At 38.7% G+C, this 23,040-nt stretch overlaps 1 protein-coding gene across 1 annotated transcript; it reads right to left on the bottom strand.

Annotated features, from left to right (window-relative positions):
* On the bottom strand, positions 1-22,459 carry LOC124158289 (extracellular tyrosine-protein kinase PKDCC-like). The gene is made up of 4 exons (XM_046533473.1): positions 21,585-22,459; positions 2,084-2,197; positions 837-1,392; positions 1-128 (listed from the first exon to the last, which is right to left on the bottom strand). Exons 1-3 carry the CDS (start codon positions 22,155-22,157, stop codon positions 865-867), a joined length of 1,215 nt encoding a protein of 404 aa, XP_046389429.1. The 5' UTR covers positions 22,158-22,459; the 3' UTR covers positions 1-128; positions 837-864.
* Between the last annotated feature and the right edge of the window lie 581 nt (positions 22,460-23,040).

Consider the following 23,040-nt stretch of genomic DNA (forward strand, 5'->3'; position numbering starts at 1 on the left):
ACGGCCTTGTAGTCAGGATCTTATGTTTATATTCCTCACCGAGAAAAATGGCACCCAGAGGTTGCGAATTCAGCGATTCAATTGGTTGTACAATTCAGGCATATCACAGTTGGCAACCATCTCAACCCCTGAAAAACAATCATATCAAATATAAGTTTGGGTGAAAAGAAAACGTACAAGATAATTCCGTGGAAGAGTAGATAAAAGCGAGTGAAAATGCGGTCCTAATCACCCTCCCACTCCTTTAAGTTTTTACGACAATAATAAGATGAAGATAAATTGGTTGCAATAAGGCGTATCTTTGTTCGCTTGGTGTGAAAATTTTATTTTTTAAATTAAATTTGGCCATTAATTTGTAATAGGGGTCTCCAGCTAGGACATGAAATTTATTTGGGATGTTGCATCACTTTTTCATGATATAATTACGTCATCATTTTACGGATATATACAGCCACAATAAGCGTCACGTAGTGGAGTTATTTATTGATCATATTAAAAGTTGAACTATTCCACAAAATTGATATTTTTGAAAAACCGTCGCGAGTTTCGTTGTGCAACGGAATCTTTAGTTGAAAGAGAAGTTTTTCTTATTTTAAGATTAATAGATATTACATCGTGGCAATACTTTAAAGCAGACGGTTGTACACAAAAATGCTGCGGAGTAGTACTAATTACAACATAAATACATTTATGAAAATCATTTGGATTCAATGCCGGCTAAATAATAGTTTTTTTCCGCATCGAAGTCAAGCATTCTTGTTAATATGTGCTTATTCTAAGGATTAAAGCTTAATAATACGATTTAAATTTTTTCAACTAAGCCCGTGTTTGTTTACCATTTGAATAACTGCTCCTTATTCCTGATTAACCATCCGGAATTTCATGATCAAAACTTTCCATCTCAACGTTGGATGGCCTCTCATATACCCGGTGCACCTTCTTCTCGGGGATGAATTGGGCGACCAACTTCTGCGAAGCTTCTAATATTTGCTTCGAGTTCCACCTGGCAGTGTTGTAGGCTTCCAGCAGCTCCTGGATGTGAGGCTCCAGCGTAGAGGGGGCGGTAGGAGGCAGAAAGAGGCGAATCAAGTGACGTCCAGCACGCCACACGTTCAGCCTCTCGTTGTGACCGACGCAACGGCCTTCGATGCACGGACACGAGGGGCGCTCCAGCCAGAACGAGTCATTCTGCATCTCGGAGGGCAAGCGCAGAAGGCAGTCGTTACTGCTGACGCAGGAAGGCTCCGTGACACCGACGTCGTCGACGTCTGACAACTTGAGGGTCGTCCTGCCGACGAGAACGAACTGATGCCTCCGAAATTCGTTCATCGCCAAAGAACCGAGGGGCGAATGAGCCAGGTGGTGAAGGATTCGAGCCATCCCCAGAGACATCTGGAATCGAAACGAAACAATCACTTCAAAAAAAGATTTTTTTACTTAAAAGACAAAAAACATTGATTTAGGTGCACGGCGCAATTTTTATGGCCCTATTCTCGGGCCGCCAACTCACTTATGAGAAAGATGAGCAAAAAACGGAAAACGTACGTAAAGGGTACGGAAAAGAAGCCCCGGGTGAACTCGCAAGGCCAGACTTCTAAGAGGAAATTTCATGAATATTTAAAACATAGTTGTCTCTAGTTGTAGGAATATTTGAATATATTAGTTTCATTTTGTTCGAATCTTTGTGTTTAATTACTCTTAAGAGTATTTATTTCATGCTTATTTCATAATTATTGTATTTTAGAGCAGAATATTAACAGTAGTTAGGTTTTTTGCACTTCGTGGTTTCCCAGATAACAATCAATTATTCATGCATTCATACATTCCCTTCCATTCTCCCCCCTCCTCCTCTCTCTCTCACTATTAAAATGAAGCTCTTTAAATGGAGTATCGTCTGGGCTATCTTGCTATTTTATCGAATTATAGTATTTGACCCAACCTCCATAAATAATCCTCCTCCTACATTGTCGAATAGTAAAAAGTTGATAAGGAAAAACTAAACATAAATAATTTTAGTTTCAAGTTACTTGCAAGGAAATCTTTACATTGAAATCGACATTTGTTATCCTACCTAGCAACTTACCCTGAGTCTGTCCTCCCATGATAATTGAAGCAAACTGATTGTATCCAGAGGGTCTCCCAGCTCCGTCACCATTGCAACTGGACTGATGGCATCCGGTATGCAAGATCCTAAGACCTAGAAAAAAGAAGTAGACAGTGTGCATTACGGTAGTCCGAATACGGTTTTTTTCTGAAACTAATTTTCTCTCGGTGCATAATTTGTCACCTGGCTAAAAAATATCATGTATACTAATTATTTCCAAAATTGGAACATATTAACCACTGCCGCCCGAAGTAATGCTAAAATATTTTCTTTTCCTGGGAAGGAGAAAAAAATAGGCAGTTTGAAAAAAAGTTATTCCAAAAAATAAATTATAAAAGGAAGTGTAGTTCAACAACCTTTTGTATCCAAATTGGCGGTTAAGTTATTTTTAATTTGAATATTTTTGGCAAGATTTTAGGGTTGATAGTCGCATTGAATGATATATATTTTAAAGGCAGATGCAGTGCAAATAAATAGAAGTAAGAAGAAGCGCTCTCAGAAGATGGCAACCAAGCTAATCAGTTTAGAGCGCTCTCAGAAGATGACAACCATATTCATGTGTATACAAGCCAACGATGAAAAAACTTTTTTAATGAAAATACCTTAATCTTATGTTTTTTAGGTTGCTGAATCCAAATATGATGCTTAAAAAGTTGTATCACCCACCATTTATTCACAGTTTATAGTTAAATTTATGAATTCAACAAATATTTACAGAATTGAACAGCTTTTTTATAGTTAAAATAAAATTGAAAAAGTAGTTTTAATGAATGAAGATGATGCTGGTAGCACTGCTGATACACATGCTGACCAGCTGATGTTTAGTTTACTTTCAGCCTAACCTGACTTTCACATTTCCTGTACATCTGCTCAGTGCAATGTGTAATCGCGGTTGTAAAAACTCTGCTGACAGTTTTTGTTATATTTGTGGTCAGTTTGTTACTAAAAACACCAAAGAAACATTACAGACTTCGACTTAGTTGGGGATCTGGGCTTAACGAAAGAAAAAGCTGAACTGCTTGGCTCTAGGCTAAAAGAAAAGAACTTGCCACAAGTGAACCCTGTATTATCACACTACATTGCTATTGTAAGTAATTTAACTGTAAATACAAACAATTTTATGATGTAACACAGTGTTTCATTGATTTCCCTATATACGGTATAGGGGTATTAGACTATATAATAAAATACATATTGCTTGGAAAGTATGGGTGATACAAAAAAACTTAGGCCAGTTTTGGATTCAGCACATAAAAGTCTATAAAGATCAGCTATTATAATAAAAAAAGTTTTCAAACAAATATTTTTTGTTGGCCCTCGATAATCCATCTTACGTTCACATTTTACCTTGTTTAATATTCCTAATTACGAACCCCTGTTAGATTATACTTGTCCCGTTTCCACAAAAAAATCAGAACTGTATATTCGTTACATTAAGATTATATTTAGTACCTATTACTTCAAACCATTCATTAAAATTGCAATAAATAGCAATACCTACTTAAATTGAAGTGCTTTCGACAAGAAACCACAGAAAAAAAAGCTTTTGGAGAAACCTTCAAGCCACCTGTGACGTGAATGACCTTCTGATTCTGACAATCAGAAGATTATTCACGTCATCAGAACATCTTTAACCAGCCTTGAATAATATTATACATGGCCCGATTCCAGCTTGACTCCTTACGTAATATTCCGGTGGACTCGTGACTTGTGTTAATAACTTAAGTTTACATGTTGGACAATAAAATAATGAATTGCGCGATAATCCATAACCTATAGTGAATAACCACGCACCTGAATGCACTCAAAGTTAAGAGAGAAAGCGATGTGGGCTGCTAACTTAGAGATATCATTTGGGATCGCGCAACGTAAATTGAAGTTTTTAATTCACTAGTACCTACTGCGATGGGTGCTTTCCATTCATGCGTCCACAAGCGTTGACTCACGGAAACTCGTTATAACTCTCGATTTCCTGCGCGTTACCGTTTGTTGACTTGTGTCACAACAATCGGCGACGCACATAGAATAGAACACGAAAACCGCGACGCAAGCCGACTTGTGTCGACGTGTGTCGATGAATGGAAAGCACCTGATGGCGTCATAGTTTTTGAAAAAAAAATATTTACAGTTTTTCCTCAAACGTAAAAACTCTTCCTTATTCCTTATATAGCAAAAGAAAAAGAAAATATCCTCAATTTACTAAAATATGCGTAAAAAAATATGAGAAAGGGGATGCCGATGAATAAATTCACAAACTTTTCATTGATTGAGCACACACGCAAATCCCATCACCATTGGCAACGAAATGAATTTTCTCGATAGTGAAGTCTTGTATCCACAAGTCGCTTCTTTCAAACCCATTCTCCCGTACAACCTTTTCATTCGTTCATTGCGTCCTTCGAACAGTTTTCCTCAACGCACCCATTGAAGCGTTAACAAGGAACCGAGAATACACTTGAGAATTAATGGCCATTCATGTTCGCGCACCCCTCCATACATTCTGCGTACCAAGTTCATTCAAGAGTATTTCAATTTTCGATCGTTGCCTCACTTTAAAATGCCGTGGAAAAAAGTGGAGATGCGGAGCCGTTATTATTACGTTTAGAAAGCAGTTTTAGTTCCTTATTTTTTCCTCCTTTCGAGACTTTCAACACGAAATCCATGATTTGCTTACGAGGACACAGCGAAACATCTCTACGGGCCTATTTTGATGACGGATTACTTGCGTAAAACCATAGAGTAGCTAACTTAACTAAGTATATGCTAACTTTATGGTTTTACATAAAGTATTACCTTGAAATTTTCGATATGTTTTATGCAGAGTAAGCACGTAAAGGGTGCGAGGTAGAAATCAATGGTTCGCGAGGTTACTTTGTGGAATTGTGGCATGATAAATTAGAAAATTAAAAAAGTAAACTTTGTTGTTTTCCACTCAGTAGTTATTAAAAGACTCGACCGATTTCAACCTTTTCCGGTCCTTACAAAGAATTTTCACCTCCCGATGATGACCTGAAAACGTTGAAACCGGCCCGAAGAAATACCGTATGATAGAAAAAAAATACTTTTTAATCTGTTGTGTGAAGTAGACCCTGCTTAATATTATCCGGTTTCTACAATGCTAAATAATAGAATATGAGAAAATAATGGAAAGGTGAAATTTTCAAATTCGACACACAAGAAAATTCTGACTACGACCCACCATAAATGCCCTGAAAATTTCAAGATGATTGCATTGAGTCTTACGCAAGTATTCCGTCACCAAAAAAGACCAGCCAAGCGGAAGATACCTATTTCTGTGTGAGGTTTCCGTAGTATTCATTTGCAAACTACCCTTCAAGCCGCCTCAATGGGCGTGTGGTGAGGGATGCTAGGGCACCAGCCGTTAATGAATAAAAAGGAAGTGCTGTAACGAAGTTTCGCCTTGTATTTTTTTAAAGCCCTTCATCGTTCAGGGAAAAAACGAATTCCCACACCAATCCGTTCAGCAAAATATTTCTCTTTATTTATAGTGTCCGCGGGACCTGAAATTTTGTTTCCGTGGGCCCTGAAAGTTGGGTTCTAATATGATGCTATCCGTGTCTCTCTGAAAGATTTCCATTCTCAATTTCTCACGCAATCTAAGTCAAGAGGTTATCCAGCGTCTCCCAGCCTAATTCGTTTAAATTTTCCGCATTGTGTCGAATAGAATATACCAACTACAACAAATTCAGCCAAACTTGGGTTTTAATCGTCATTATTCTGTTTGTGCCGTATTCACTGATGGAAACTTATAGGGAAATTTTGCAGGTTTGCCTAATGACCTGAGAACAATATAGCAATACAAATTAATAAAAAATAATCTGAAACAATAAACTAGCCTAAAGTGGCCGAAAATATCCAGCAGCTCTACAGGGACCAGATTGCCCATTTACATGCGCAAAAAGAAAGATATGTAGAAGTAAAAATTAACGAAGGACTCATAACTAAGCTAAGAATCTGCTACTGGGCTCGAAGAGCATAAGACTGGAGACCAGGAAGTAAAACGTCTTATTATTCGTGTGGCTCAGAAGCTAGGACCATCGGAAAAAAGGGATCAGAAAAATATAGGTCCAAGTGATCTCGTGCTGAAGGAGGGTGCTCAAAGTAAAATGGACGGATAGGGTGAAAAACGAGGAGATGAATAGAGGAATAGGAGAAGTAAGGACACAAAGGATCAATGCACTCGAAAGAAGAACACGGGTGAATGGCAACGTAACGAGACACATCGGTTTCGTGGGAAAAATAATGGAAGTAAATATTGACGGGCAAGTCCCCAGAGGAAGAACCAGGGACAAGTACCAAAAGGACAGGTCAAAAAGGATACGGGGAAGAAAGGCCTCTGGGAAATAAATGAATTAGTTTGGAATAGGAAGAAATGGAGGGTTGTAGAATACCAACTTTAGGATTACAATACTATGGCATAAAATGTAAAAAATGTATACATGTAAAAAAAAATATTCAAGTGGCTCAACCTCATCGAATAATGAATGAAAATATTAGCTGCAAAACATGTATAAACATAAACTATATATTAGAATGGACGATATTTAACTATCAGTGGCATATTGCTCTCGTCAGGTGCGATGAATCTTGAGAGCCCAACGGAGAGAATCGAAGGCGGTAAATGAGTGAAATGGCGAGGAATATTTCATTGCTGGGGGAAATTTCCCTTGGGCAGCCGACGCGCAACGTGGTTAATTGCTCAAGGGTTACGGAGGAAGCTCAAGTGGACCAGATGGTCAGATGCTGTTCGTTTTACCATTTTCCTCCACGTAAACCCACCTCATTTGGGACAAAGAATCTCTTTTGACACGTTGCGTGCTTCCATTATCCTCCGACGCGTTTTCACGGACGAAATTCCCACGCTATCGCACTCCGACCCTGGGAGCCTCGAGGCTGTCCACTCCCCCAACTTGCGTGGTCATGTGGTGCTGTCCTACACCTCTCTCTGGGCACAGGACGTTGATCTCAAACCTTTGCCTCATCTCTGGACTAGGTCACCATGTATCACTGTGAGAGAAATGTATTGGAACGCAACACACGCCAGATAACCCCATTTAGAACTTCAATCACCTGACTCAAAAATATAGTTTTGCTCTAATGTATCATTGAAATTTAAGTCGAGTTTCGGTCATTATAATTCTAGGCCACGTACTGTTTTCACTATCTATTACTTATTGTCACAAGTAGGCTGTCGCCTAATGTTTAAAATTAAAATTAATTTATGAAGTGCCTACTTGCAGAAGGGCAAGGAAAAGGAACAACAAATGCAATCCTAACCTGATTTCAAAGCTTTTCAGTCTTCTTAGGTGTTGATGTAATTATTTATTAACGACAGCGTCATGATAGCTGCCGTCATTAAATTCCCGCATTCCGTGAATCAAAATGAGGCAAGCGAAAATTTATTCATTTTATATTTTGTGAGTTCGTTTTAAATAAAAAGTTCTAAATTATAGGTTAAAAGTTCTAAAAGTATAAGTTAAATCATAGGTATAAATATTAATAAATTGCACCACCAGTAACTGTGTATTTTGCTAAGGTGGCATATAAGTTATTATTTTTAATAATTCAGGACAAAAATGGTGTATTTTGAATGATGAGTCAGCATTTTGATAAAAAAATGTTAGAGCGTTAAAATGGAACGCTTTATACCCGAAATTGAATTTGCCAACGTTCAGAGAGAAGCAAAATCGCCCTAGAGTTCAAAGAAGGACTAGAGGTCGCATGTTTCTCTTTGTAAGCTCAGTTGCGCTGAGGGCGTGTGCTTTCTGATCTCATGTCCAGTCTCGAAGTCACGGAAGCGGAAAATGGCACCTTTCGCGGGATTTTGGCAGAGAGAGTCATGGTGGTCCAGCTAAAGAGCTTCCTGCCCGTGCAAGTCCACTTCAACGTCTCTGTGAATTAAAATAGGGAGCTCAAAAGGAATCGAAAATGCAGGGGTAGCTGGGTACGTGACGTAAAAATAGCCTGAATTCCTAATTTAAATACCAATCACGACGTCGCCACCCATTTATCCTCCTCCGTGGCGGTGATAGGTTTATGCACCAACCTTCTCATTACTAAAGCGCGTACAGAGGCTGTACCGGTAACTCAATGTGCACCTCAACCAACCAGTTTACAATACAATATTTATTACTTTGCGCATTTGTCTGCGTTCTGTGTTTATTCTGTTGTTTGTGTTAGCAGTTAATTGAAATTAAATAATGAAAATATGATTTAGAACATTTTCCTATTTAAAAAATCGCATACAGAGTATTATTTGGAAGTAATTTTTTTTAATTTTTACAATTTTTTTCATTATTATCTAATTTTAGCACGTAGCAGATGTAAATATTTTTTCTTTAATAACATCTATCCGCAAAAAACTAGAAATATTGAAAAATAAATCCCTCCATCTTATGTACCATCGTATTCGAGATATTGTCCGGTATTTATGAATGCAGGGAGATAAAAATTAGAGAAAGTGAAAATACTTCTGAGTTAATCTTTACAAGATGTTCATATATTAAATAACTTTTTTCAATAGAGATAACATGTCCATTTACCATATAGATGACGTCTAAAATCATTTGCATCTTCTTTATACGAGATATTAGTAGAAAAAATAATGAGTCTTCATAAAAAGCGCAGTCAGAGTTTCAGCTTTTTATAAGTCATCATCAAGACTCTACAGTTATCTTAACAATGATAACAACCGGCTGTATTGATCCTAAGTACTGAATATGAGCTATAAATGTATAAGTTTGGTACTCAATTCATAAGTTTTAATTGGTTGAGGACCATATTTTCATTTTGGCGTGCCTACTTCATGGTGGGTGAATAGTAAAGTGTCGAATTTAGCTATGTGCTTCGTGAAGTACTTATTTGACGCGGCTCATGCATTCTTCACTCCACGATCTTCATGCACAGGGAAGAAGCAAGGAAGAAGTTATCAGCAGAATAGCCCAGTATAAAAGAAAATTCCACCAAAAGTAAGATATACTTACAGCAGGAAAATACAGCACAGAATTAAGGGAAAAAAATGTCGAACCATTCAATTGGAGTATGCATCTCTACGCGAATTAGGCACGGACAATGACAGCCGCGATGAAATCAAGGAAGAAGGAAATTTTGTTCCGCAAATGCATGATGAGAATAAAATGGATCGTCAGATTAAGTAATGAGGAAGTTTTATGTCCTGAGAAGAGCAGGGGATAAAGCTTGGTCTTGTGAAAGCTTTTATGAGAAGTCGAAACAACCTTATAGGCCATATGATGACACATGTTTGCCTGGTGAAGATAGCCATCGAGGGACAAGTAGATGGCAAAAAATGGAAAATGGAGATCGTGAATAAAGTTAATGGAACATTTAAAGAAAGATATGAAAGAGGAGAAATACGTAGGTTTCGTCTGAAGATTTTCACAGCTTCTTTTATCTATGTTGTTGGTGGTTTTCGGGTATTGCTGTGTAGAAAACATTTTTACTCGACGTTTCACTCCTCCTACTGGGAGCGTTATCAAGAGAATGGAAGGAATTTATTCTCTTCCCGAGCTAATACCCATTCAATCTATGGGAGTGTATGAGGTTCCCTGCTGCTGCGGCAGAAGCTACGTGGGACAGAGCAAGCGTTCAATCTCCCAAAGGCTTAAGGAGCACGAAAGGGCGTTAAAATTACATCAGTGGGACGCATCAGCTGTTGCTGAACATTTTGCCTCCAGCCCTGGGTATAGAATAATGTTTGACGCTACACGGGTATTAGCGAAGACGGAAGAATACCATCCGCGTCTTATACGTGAATCCATCGAGATAGCGAAAAGACCTAATAACTTTAATAGGGAGGATGGGTATAACCTCAGCCGTATATGGAGAGGGTTCCTAGCACAATATAATGACCAACGGCTATCGCCTTAAATTCAAATCCGGCACAACAATGGGTAGCGAAAAACATATATAAGCTCGGGAAGAGAATAAATTCCTTCCATTCTCTTGATAACGCTCCCAGTAGGAGGAGTGAAACGTCGAGTAAAAATGTTTTCTACACAGCAATACCCGAAAACCACCATCAACATAGAGAGAAATACGTAGGTTTCAAAAGAATAGTTGAGATGAGAATTGAGTGAAGAGGTACGTCAAAGCGGGGTATGAATTGTTGATCAGTGACGATGATAAATTCTGCAACGCATTAATGTACATCAACGATCGATCAAAAGAACCATAACAGAATAAATTCTCGTAGATACACAAATTCCACGCTAAGTGTCCGGATAGAATCTTACAGTATTGTTATCTGGCCTGAACGCTTGAAAAGTTGGCTAGTATATGTGTGGAATATGTATCAGAAAATCGTACTGCCCAGTAGTACGGCAGTGGTAAATACCCTCCATTAGTTAATACCAAGACTTGTGGAGGGGTAGATAAGGTGGGTAGGAGTCTGCCCACTTTTCCGTAATTTCAGGAGAAATAGAAAACATGCAATATTTAAGGTGGATCTCCAATAGAATCTCCTTTCTTTCATTTGATCGAAAGGCAATCGTTTTAAAATATCGTAATTGATGAACATCTAAAAACCAACGCATATCAGATCTCAGTCAGTACTTCATACCTTAAAAGAGTAGCGTCGTGGAAGGTAGTGAACTGCCCCCCTCTTTCCCTCCCCTCCAATCAACGGCCTTAATCCGTGTATGGACTTGTGCAACTCTGTGGAGGCGTCTTGAGACAAACCCATCGACAATTGAAGTACTCTTGTTCTCCTTACATTCCAGTTTACACTTCTGCTCTACCGCCTCTCTTCCGACTCTTTCCCTTGAAGAACTTTGCAGTCATCCCTTCGTGCATTCTTCTCCTCCCGCGAAGACTTATATCAGCCTTTGGCCAAATTGCAATCAGGTATGCCGCCATAGTGTAAGTCATATACTAAAGCCGCATACTGTGAGTCATACGAGGATTTGGGGGGAATTTGAGGGGTACGCACGCAAGTGATTAAAAGCTAGACAAGATTTTTAATGCGGTATTCATTATAATAGTTTCGTGTATAATGGAGCCTCAAAATTTTTATAACTGTCATATTAAAATACAGAGAATATTTCGTACAGTAATTGCTGTATGTTGTCTTTTATAGCAATTATGAGAAGACCATCTGCCAGTCAGACCCTTGTCCCCCCAGAAAAAAAATCCAGGTTTCTCCCTTGCCGTGAGTTACTCGTGACTGAAGATTCCCTCCACGGACACAATCGAAGTAGCACCTTCTTAAACAATTGACTGGTGATAAGCGTTACGTTGACGCCAAGCAGCGAAGTATGATAGCAATGGTGGGCTCGTTATTTTATCGCACCGGTTGATTGACGTTATGTTCGGAAAAAGTTTTTGAAGACGTAACAATGTATTTTGGAATCCTCAAAGTTTTTATAGCAATGCGTTTCATTCTATTTTTTATTCAGATGTCCCAATGCAACGAACATTTAATTTTTCAAATGCCGGAAAACCAAATCTTTGTTTAAAATCTTGTAAATCTTTTCTACCCGACGAACGTGTTCCCAACTCGGAAATCTTCTCTCCTTGTTCTTTCTATGGTTTTCAAATAGGTGTGTTCCATTTCCTAGGGGGATTCTGACTAGTTATCCGTGAACAGGAAACATGAATGGAAGTTGGACGTTTCTCACGTTCATATGTACCGTGTTCGCTTTCACGCTCTCGTTGGTTGCGTCCGTATTCCCTATTCTATCCCACCAGCCATCTCTTCGCGTATTTCCGTCAACGGATCACGTCACTTGATAACGAAGATTGTGTCTAAACTCATCGTGGGGAACGTATACTTAATTCATATTTTTTTGGTAGACCCCTGAAGAAGCTAGGATTTGTCAAGCGTATTTTGGGAAGATTTTTGGATGAAAAAAATAAATTACGGGTGGAATTTCGCACTCATCGGAACACAACTTAAATATGCAGCGAGCGTATGGGATCCGGTACAGAAGGACTTAATCCGTGAACTGAATAAAATACAAATGAGAACTGCGCGATTCGTCAAAAATATAAATGGCGACCTAAAGACTTGCGACCTCAAATATATACATGCAATTCATCGAATGTATGACGTATATAATCGAAAAGTTTGGGAGGTCGCAAACTCTCCTGGTAAAAATAAAAGACGTAAAAGAGTCGCTCAAGTTTTTATTCGATTCCCATAAACCTCATGTTAAAATAAAATTAGCGTTAAAGTGCAGCATAAGTAAATAAAATGACATTTCAAAATCCAATCATATATCTTGATTGGAACTTCGATTCGAAGATTGAAATTCGGGACGAACGGTCAGAACTCGAATAGAAGAGCACAACAAGCGGGCCATTCGACTGGGTTACTCTTCAAAGTCAACCGTAGCGGAGTATGAAGCCACCGGACACATGGTCGATATCGAAAAATCAAGAGTCATCGCGAGAGAAAAACATTTTAAAGCCCGAATCCTCCGCGGAGCCATTGAAATAAAGAAGAACAATAATAATAGGGTGGTTACCTTCATCAAAGAAAACGAAAAGCATTGATTGCGATTCGTTACCCACCATCAATGTATTCATAATATACAAATTATTTGGTTTTAGAAATACCGGTTTAGATGAATGGCAATTGTCAATTTTATCCTCATTTGAAAAAAGGCCAGATTGGCGCCCATGCGATGCCACTCCAAGTGACTTCACAGGGACCTAGTTTCTATACGAGTAGATAGGAGTTTTACATCGTCTGAGATCACCAATGCATGCATGAGGCACAGAGATCAGGGAAACCTGCCTTAATAATCACCTATTAAAACTGCCTGAGGTCGGAAAGTTTCCTTCGTTTGATAAGATATTAATAATCCTTATTTAAGCCAAGCTCTAACAGCTAGCGGGGGGGGGGGGGGGGCTGCTACCTGCTTAGCATCCTGTGTCGTATCAGCGCTCAAAGCCTCGTTCCAAGGTCACCTCACTTGCGGCAGCGGGAACCAGAACGACGTCACACGGAGTTTTACCAGCATTCGTACTTAGCCGTCGCGTTTTCGCGCGCTTGAAAATTTTCACTTTTCATTTAATCGCGAAAAATAGGTATCTTCATTAAAAAACATAAAAGCGTGAAATACGTACTCCAGGAGTAATAATCTTTCGATTTAGGCAATAAAAAATAATAGGAAACCACCCTTTTATAATAGGGATGCGGATTGAGAATCAGCAGTACATGGAACCCAGTCGTCCGCAACATTTCGTCATCTTCCCCCTCCAGTCCTCACTCCTCACACCCTCCGCCCACCCCTCCCACCTGAAATATAAAAAATGCAGCAAAAACAAATCCCAGCGCCATTCCCTTGAAGAAGTGACCAGCAGTCGGTCACGAAACGTCGGGGCAATCTCCAATACGTCATGCGGCGTACACCCGTATGTCTCTCTCTTTTAATCATCCAATCATATAGTCGTACATTTTTCATGTATCTTCTTTTCATGTATATATTTCAACTGTAGGTATAGATACCTTTTTCTCAACTTATACGCAACCAAACTCTACAAATGAGGTACCAAAATGCACAGAATTTATCAGAGAACATGCGACGGCATATCTTACTTCCTAAATTGCTATTGTTTCCTAAAATTGCTTTTTAAAAATAAAAAAAACAAAAACCGGTAAATATTCCTGACGTTAACGGCGCACAAACTGATACATTTGTTCATTTGCAACAATATCTCGTATTCTTTAAATAACTTTTATCAAAATGCGGCTGATTCCACATTTAAGTCTCCTGTTCATACGTTAGTATGAGTCATCATGTGCGTTTAACAGAGGATAGTGTAATTACTTCCAAAGTTGTGTTTAAAGAGGTCCTCTGACCTCAATTTGTACATAATAATTCCAATTGAATTTGTACATAAGGCCCTGCCTTTTTTCTACATTTTAAAATTAGAAACGCGTTTGTGGACCTGCAATGAAAAGAGTGGGGGAAGCCCGCTGGGTGCGTTCGCAGCACGCTCGTTTGCCATATTTCTTTAGCGAGGCTGACTAGACTTACTTGCCAAACTTCGGTCGTGAAGTTGGCCACAAGTCGAAAATCGCGACGTCTCGGCCAAGGGAAATTCAAGTACGCTCAGTGCAGGGCCCCAAAGTGGATCGGAGTTCGGCCATTGTCTCCTCCGTCCCACTAAGTATGAGATCCGACGTAATGACCCTTGGGTGGTTTTAGATCGAGAGATCGTGCTTGGCTGTTCTCGAGACGCGACGATCGCACGTATATGCGGACACACACGTCGTTCCTTATGGTGTGAAAAACCAGTGGTTAGCCCGGCAGTATTAATCAAATACACCAAAATTCTATAACAAACATTTTTTTTTCCTTTCTCTTAACCTCAATTTTTAACTTTGATAATACCATTTTTCCGAACTGACGGCGGCTAGGTGGAACATATAAACTAGCCAATGAGAAGCGCTGCCCCTTCCACCTCTCCGTTCCCCTCCATCCCCTTCCCATTTCCCCTCCGCTCCCCTCCATCCGGCCGACCGGCGTTGCCAGCCTTGGGAATAACGGTACTTTTGTAGGCGGCAGAACGAGCGCTGTACGATCTCATAAGATTCGGCTTGGCAACACTGCTAGCTGGAGAGCGATGTGCACTGCACGGAGGTCGGAGAGAGACTGCGGGCTCTTCCACACTTTCTCCTGTCGCTCTCCTGTGATTGGCTAGAAGAGTGGGTGGGTTTCGAGCACGTTCAAGGTCACCCGCCGTCAGTTCAGAAAAATGGTATAGTGTTTTGGATTGGAGGTCGATATGAATTAAATAAAAAATTATTGGCCAACGTTTCGGCGTATGTTTTTACCTTCACAAATATATTTTACATACTTGATGAACAGTGAACGATGTTTTAAACACACGTGCGGTAGATGCATTAATTTGTTAATTTTAGCCTGAAAGTTACCAAAATTACTTCAGCTGACGTGAGTAGAGTCGAAGTAAGTCTCTAAAATACAAAATTAGCGTAAATAAATATTTCCTCTCACAGGAATACAATTTTCATGAATGACTCATAATGCCTGGCGGATTGGTAAATTGCCTGATGCAAAACTACCAGTAGACTTAAATAGCAATACTTGTGATAATTATGAATAAATTAATTGATAATAGGGGAATGAGGGGCAAGAGTACGCAACTAAAAACAGTTATTAAAATTATGCTTCCATGTTCCAACAATAATTTTTATTTTAACGCAATTTGTTCGCAGTTACATTTACTACAATACTTATCTTCCATTGCTGTATAAAAAATAAAGAACTGCCGTTATTCAATTCAATAAAATGTAAGAGAAAAACAAATAGGAAACTTGCTCCTCGTGTGGGGCTAGAGTCCGAATCACAGTTTTCGCACGTGAACTTTCCCTTTCCGGAATATGTGGTGCAAGGTTCTTTCCTCCATGTTTTACATTCATTACACACTATCCAATCAACAATTGTTGGATCTGAGCACAATTTTTTACAAAGTCCACAGTGATAATCAGTTTTTCCGGTGAAGTTAATGCCCATTTTGACGTACATTAACCGCCGCTTATCATCGCAACCCTTGTACCTACTTATTTTTAGGTATCTTCATGTATAGTTTCTGGGTGTAGGGGAAACTCGTAAGAATTTCCGAGTTTTGCCTTGAGTTTATACTCCGCTTATGCGCATGCAACGCTTTTGGATGTGAGCTAATGCTCTCAGAAGAGGCATGTGGCTATATTATGCATATCTGTGAATTAAACTGACCTAAAATGCTGAAATCAAGCAATATCTACGCAGAGAAAATTCACCAATTTCTATACAACATGCACGAACGTACGGATTCTCAATTGTTCCTCCTCAGTGTAGCTATCATCAAAACTTGTTGTCCGAATTCTTTCCGATCGGTTTCTCTCCTAACCCGGTAGCGCCTAAATTACAAAGTTTCTACGATTTTTGTGTTAATCTTGTATCTAGATATCAATGAAATTCTGAGTCATTAGGTGCAAAATGTATTCTTTTACCACTAATAGTACACCACCATATGCTACCACCAAAATGTTTAGCATCAAAACATCCCAAATATTAGGCTCACATAAAATAACCATAATTTATATGAGATATACATGTTATAGCAATCACAATTACATAAAAAACTTTGTATTAACAGCACATAAGGCGTACGTACAGAAAATCGAAATGCCTGCTCTAAAACTTCCGTTTTTTTTGGGCTAGTTGATAATTCTCAATTTTCAAACGACTCTAAAAACGTTAATTAACAACTTTAAAATAGCAAACTTTCCGTAAACATGTTATTTAAAATATTCTTATTAATTTTAAACTCTCAAAAACCCTAATAAATTACGATAAATGACCAAAACGTTACGTTTAGCATTGCACTACCAGCTGGTACCATTTGGCACCGTTAGGCGTTAACGGGCTTAAGTTCCACATTTTTTAAAAATTCATTTATCAAAAATGTATACGTGATATTTATTACAGAAATTATAAGGTATATATTAAGCAATGGCATAAAGTGGGGGAGGAGTCAGCGCCCGCGGGGCAAGAGTCCTCATGCGGACACTTGCCCCATGACTCTTGCCCCAACGGCACGTGCAACACCTAATCCGCAATAGCACAACCACATGGTGAGCTGCACAATTGCTAACTGCATGAATTTTCGAGGCAAAGAATGAATTAAAGGATCGCTAGACAAACATGTTAGTCAAATAAATGCCTAAAGCATAGATAAAAATTGCGCGGTCCTAAAATTTAGATAAAAGTCGCGTGAAAACGAAACATAAGAAAAACTCACGTTCTGTCGTTCGTTGTCTTACTCTGAAAGCACGCCTCTTCTAAATTCGGTCACGTGAATGAAACTGATTGATTACAAGTGGTATTATCCCGACGTTTAGGGAAATATTTCGGAAAAGGAATCTTGCCCCATGCGGACTCTGGCCCCTCACTACCCTAAGCGCTAGAAGAAGAATCATGCCATTCATCATGGAATTCACTTCAGCGTTGAATTTTTTAAATTGATGACGTGAAATTCTATGGAATACTTGGAGCGTCTGTATTATATTATGAGAACATATTGAATTATAATTATCATTACATAAATTGTTACAAGTCGACCAGAAAGCCGGGTGGTAACATAAAGTCAGGAAAAACATTAAGACAAAAATATAAAATGTAAAGTACCAGCTTGTTTGATAGGATACATCACACACAAAAATATACATTAACCAAAATAAAAAACAGAATACTAAGTACAGAAAAATTAAAAATCCCTCAAAATCCATTTTTACACAATAATACACAATATTTTCACTTCTATCGATTTCGAATAGCACGACATATACCAGATTGTAATGTAAAGTAAGCTCTACCTCAGTTATGAAATATTTTCAAATCTGTTATCAGAGACCAAAATAAGTAATGATGAACAAATTTATGACACTTTCGGAAATGGTGAAAAGAAGAGATTAATTCATTTCAAACCATGAGGGCAAAACTATAATGACTGATGTTCAAATATTTCATGACGCAATACACTAGTTATTTAAATTAAATTTATTCGTTTAATCTCTATTATATTTTTCATAACAATACAGTATATACCAATGCTGTGCTACATTGTTGAATGAAAATAGTTTATGGTATTCATAGCAATGGAAAAGGGAAGTTCAACAACATGCACATTATCTGTCGCGTTTATGTTTACCACAACCAGCCAGTTTACAATGCAATGAGATTTTTGCGCATATGTTTATGTTGTTTGGGGTAGTGTGGGTTAGCGTTAACAGAAGCTTACATACTAAACAGTTGATTATACACAAATGAAATAGGACTTGTAAAGTATACATTTTATTTTATTATTTTTGGAGATTTTTTTTGGTAATTTATGATTACTTATTTTTACATTTTTATCGTTTTGTAATTATTATATTTTTTTTTGTTTGGATCTTTTCAATTGTTTTAATTTTCTCTCTTTTTTTTTTAAACATTTTATCTTTTTTTTCCTCCAAAAACACATTGATTGTTACAATTTATTTCAAAGTAACAATAAACATAGCTAATCTAGAAGGAAGAAAGACATAGGATAGACTCATAGAAGAGTAATTTGCAAAGGCAGTGTATATGTGGTGGGAACGTTTGGATTGTAGTTCCAAATGTCTGTAAGCAGTGTATTATTAGTCTCCCCGAGCCTGGATTTAAAATTTTTAACTAAATAATTGATGAAATCGTTGATTGATGGTATTCGTAGAGCACAGCGAACGTCTTTCATTGACGACGCGACTATAAATACCCTTGGCTACAATTAGTCCGATCAGTTAGCAACCGTCTTTTAGAGAGATAAGATTACGGGCGGAAGCTGAAAACAAATAAATTTGCAAATAAGTGGAAAAGGCACCGAAATGGTGATCTCTTTCATTTTAAGAATGATTTGCGACGTTATGTTACATATCATTCGGATGCATGCCGCAGGAGTGATACAAATAAAACTTGAGGATTCCAAAATGTGAGTCTCCGCTCATGTACTCAGAATTAAGCATCCTTGTACAAGTATTTTTTAAATTATGATGCGTAACTTCAGCATATGGTTCCTGTTCATAATCGCAGCGTTTTCTTTCAGAAAAAAATAAGTTTTTCTACCATATTAGGCTAATCTGGTTCCAAGCCAAAATAATGTTCCATTTTTTTAGCGTATGGAACATGGAAGTTCACCTGGCGGAGTAAATAACATATTTCGGACTAAAACTAATTACCTTTCCTCATGAATGCTGTACTTTTTCACTATATTTAATAGCAATCACAATATAGAGATTCGTCTAATTTACGTAATGTATTGTTGAGGTATGTGTTAGTCGGCGGGGTAATGTCTGTTGCTTTATATTTGCTGGAAAACGCAAACACATCTCATAAGTCTACGCACGGAAAATTCAGGCGGCTAAAAGTCGAAGTTTATTCTATAACCTTGACCCAGAAAACCATAATCCGGTAATTAATTATCCTTCCTAATTATAATTCCAAACCTTTTGCACAGGGGCGGATCCAGATTGAAAACAAATTACTGCAATTACTGTAGAAAATATTCTCGTTACGTTTATATGAAAGTAATTAATGTTTAATTAAGTAATTGATGCTCCGTAGTACGCAATATAAAATAAACGTAATGATAACTGTAACAATATTTTCTCTCGTTTCTCATACTCATCTTTCTCATTCTGGTTTCACGTACCAATTTTCTTCAGACAAAACACTGAATTTCCTGATGACATGGTGGGGAGTAGTGCCATGGACGAACACTACGTATCACGAACCCGTAGCGGATGGATATATCAAAGGCCGTGAATTATTATTGAAATATCTTGCATTGCATCTATGGATTCCTGAATTGATATCATAAATTTTCACTGTGATGTGTACATTTTTGAATATAATGTATTTTCTATTCAATATATTATATTTGAAAATGACAAGCCTATGATTTTAAATGGCATCAGTATTTTCTCCAAATATTTTAAACATCAGAGCTGGTAGCAAATAAGTTCCATTACGGGAGAATAAATAAAACACAGGTAAGATTAGTATTTCATGTTCACGATCTTTCCCTTCCAACTGCAGAAATTATTCCTTTGTCAGTTTTTTCTACAATTTCTACTTTTAATTCTGTAGAGTCTATGCGAAGGAGTTTTGAAGGATTACAAGCTTATTAAAAGCATTTATCACCTCAAAGCCGTTCTTATTTTTCAACGTGGGACCTTATAGTATGAAAAAACAGTTATGAGGGAGTGAAGTAAGTGCTGTATTACGTTAATAATGTAGGATTTGTAATGATTTTGTTGATTGCCACCTTTTAAAAATCTCCTTAGATTTCAAACTAGTTTTAATCAGTACCACCGATTTACTGACGGACGACATGTCCGGCAAAAACTGGAGATTACTTTACCATTGGGCTATATCATTTTGGGATAATTCGAAGATTTTGGGCGCCCTAATGCATGCTTTGAAGAGCACCTAATTGAGTCAGTAAATGAATCGAATGATGGGGTTTAAACAAAAAAAGTTTTTTTTTTTCATTAAAGGCAGTATTCATAATGACATTTGAATCTTTTTGTAAGGTCATGAACTCAGACTGAAAAAAATAAGTGTGAATATTGTATCATCAAGGCGAAAAACTTAGTCTTTAAATTAAATTTGACCAAATAATGGGCTTCAAACCATTAACTGTGCTTTGATAACGACTTTTCACCCATTAAAACCTTACATTGTTTTTGGCACGAGTTATAGATAATGCTTTAGTTTGTTAGTGGCGGAAAGGTGTCGAAGAGGCGTGCTAGGCACACCGTTTCTACAAGTTACCACGAAGTGAATATTAGGTATTATCCGGCGAAAATTGACAACTTGTTTTGGTATTACTGATTTGAAATTTTGCAAAAATCAATAAATAACTTCCAATTGAAATGACGAATCCATATTCTTCTTATTGATGGCCACGGGGTGACCCAAACAAGAACGAGCCGATTATGAAGCATTGAGGTAGGGCGACGACTAGCGCTAAAGGTGTGATGAAGAATTTCTTAAGAGAGCGTGACCGGAAAAGGCCATGGTTAGGAGCCTTAGATCGTAGAAGAAAAAAAGGGATGGGATGCATAGGGGAGTGGGCGAATTAAACCCAAGGGCGCGAAGGAAATGGCGGTCACAAAATTTGTGGGAAAAAATGATTGGCACTACAAAATACAGTGCCGGTCACTATAGGCCAACATAAACACGTTTTCCAGCTTGATTGATTGCAAACCTCGACTAAAAGGATTTATTATCCAAAAATTCATTCAGCCTTTACCAAAAAATTAAATATTAAAAAAATGTCTGTGGCGTATACATATGTGTACATTTAAAAGTTTTACTTGTGATTAAAAAAAATATCTTAAAGTTCAACTTTCATACACTCCTCTTGTGAATACTGTCGGCGTGCCGCAAAGAAGAAAGGGGCGATTAGAAACATTAAGGAAGAGCGAAAACAATTGGATAGATATGCGATAAGGAAATGTTAAAGAAGAGAGAGTGATTTCTTTATACGTTCATTCTTTCGAAACCAGCGGCATTAAACGACATTAAAAATACCGATAGCAAAATGGTGCATAACTGAACGCTTGTTATTTATATTGTCAATGTGAGATATTCCAATAGTCAATATTTTTCAGCCTATATCGGTATCGATACCAGAAAATAAATGATATTTTTAGCAAGATCTTTTGTAAAAAATATACATTTCGGCGAAATTGCCCCTGTTCGAATTTAGTTCGTGCTTTCGCACAATTGAACGCCATAATAAGAAATTAATACAGTCCTAACCTGCGTAATTACATGCTCCGTGTAAATCGGACATATATAGCCCAAGTGACGCCCAGAATCCGTTTTCACCGCTGAAGAATTTGTGCGCGGTGAGCCTATGGAAGATCACACTACAAAACCTGGTGATCGAGTTGATTTCTTACCTGTACAATATTTTCGTGCTTCAGTTGTCGGAGCAGCACCATTTCCCGGAGGATTTTGACCGCGACCCTCCTGTAGCAGGAAGACGAGGACCCTCCAGCCCTCTGACACTCACGAAAGTCGAGACCGTTGAGATTGACAGTCTTGATGGCAACGTCTCGACCCCTCACTTTGGCCCTGTACACCGCTTTCGTCCATCCTCCGGCAATGAACGCGAGGTCCGAAGCCGAACGCACCGCGGAGCACTCGAGGACCTTGACGACGGCGAATTCGCCTCCTTCGGCGGGCAAGCCTTCGTCATCTCCGCGGCCGCTCACGTTGCTCGCGCCGGTGAAAATCCCTCTCGGGAGTTGGGGCATCGGGACGCCGGCAGTCCCGCGGCCGATCTCCCTCTGGGAGGTGTCGCGAGGATTGTGACTGACGTGGTTAGGAATCGGTTGCACGTGGAGCCTATCGATGAACTCGCAGGATTCTTTGAAAGCTGCCTCTTCCCTCCCAGGATCGAACCCGGGCCAGAGGAGTAATGTGACGGCAATTCCAACGAGGAAAGCGTGCGACACGATGAAGAAACACATAACTGTTGAGCACAGGGAGCAATAGTAAGGCACTGCCGATTATACAAGAATTATTGCGCTTCTCTCGGGAAGCGTGATGGAGGAGTAGGCTATGACATTTCCTCTTCGTTTGTTGACGGCACCAAACGCGAAGTTTTTGCGAATATCGCTCCGTTCGGGAAGTGTAATGAAGGATAAAGCTATTGTGGTTCAACTTATCTTGGTGACGGCACCAGACTCGTAAGTTATTGCGACAACTACCCCAGTCCAACTAAAGCGATTGAGTCAGGATCCGTGCGAGACGGCAATGAAGAGTTTCAACGTCAGGAGAGAGTTCAGGATCAACTGAATGTTGTGGCCACGTTATCCGAGCACCCCATCACCCCTCCACCCTCCTTGATACTCCTTTCCCCTTACGCGCCGCGCATGCGCAATGCAGGTGAGGGGGTTTCATTTTCAAGATTTTCAACTGAACTCCATGAGGGGAATCACTGCCTCCTGGGATTGAGTTACCTACGCTCGTAGTTATTGTGCCGAATGGTACTTTTTCTAAGATAAAACCTCTGCTTTACACTATAGGTAACATAAATGTAATATACAGGGTGGAAGAAATTAGTTCACCAAATTTTAACCCTGGATAGCTGATGCCAGCAAGAACCAAAATTACCGATTATGTTTAGGCAGAACACGTACCATTTGTAAACTTCAGGAACGTTTAGCTAAGCGCTCCAATTAGCCAAGCGTTTGCCCTGTTGCCGGATGCTCTGGATAAGGAAAAAAGTAAAGAAAGGCAAAGAAATATGCAAAGCAAAGCATTCGAAGTCATGTATTGTCTTGATCACCCAGCAACAGGGCAAACTCACGGCCAATAGAAGGGATTGCACTACCAATTATTATGCTTGAT

Source organism: Ischnura elegans, chromosome 4 (assembly GCF_921293095.1).
Source record: "Ischnura elegans chromosome 4, ioIscEleg1.1, whole genome shotgun sequence".
Lineage (NCBI taxonomy): Eukaryota > Metazoa > Arthropoda > Insecta > Odonata > Coenagrionidae > Ischnura > Ischnura elegans.

Excerpts from the sequence above, each read along its gene's own strand:
- LOC124158289 (XM_046533473.1), bottom strand. The coding sequence starts at position 22,157 with ATGTGTTTCTTCATCGTGTCGCACGCTTTCCTCGTTGGAATTGCCGTC. Across the intron at positions 2,198-21,584 it reads AGCACGAAAATATTGTACAG|GTCTTAGGATCTTGCATACC; the intron begins GTAAGAAATCAA and ends TCTTTTTTCTAG. Across the intron at positions 1,393-2,083 it reads CATGGGAGGACAGACTCAGG|ATGTCTCTGGGGATGGCTCG; the intron begins GTAAGTTGCTAG and ends TTTCGATTCCAG.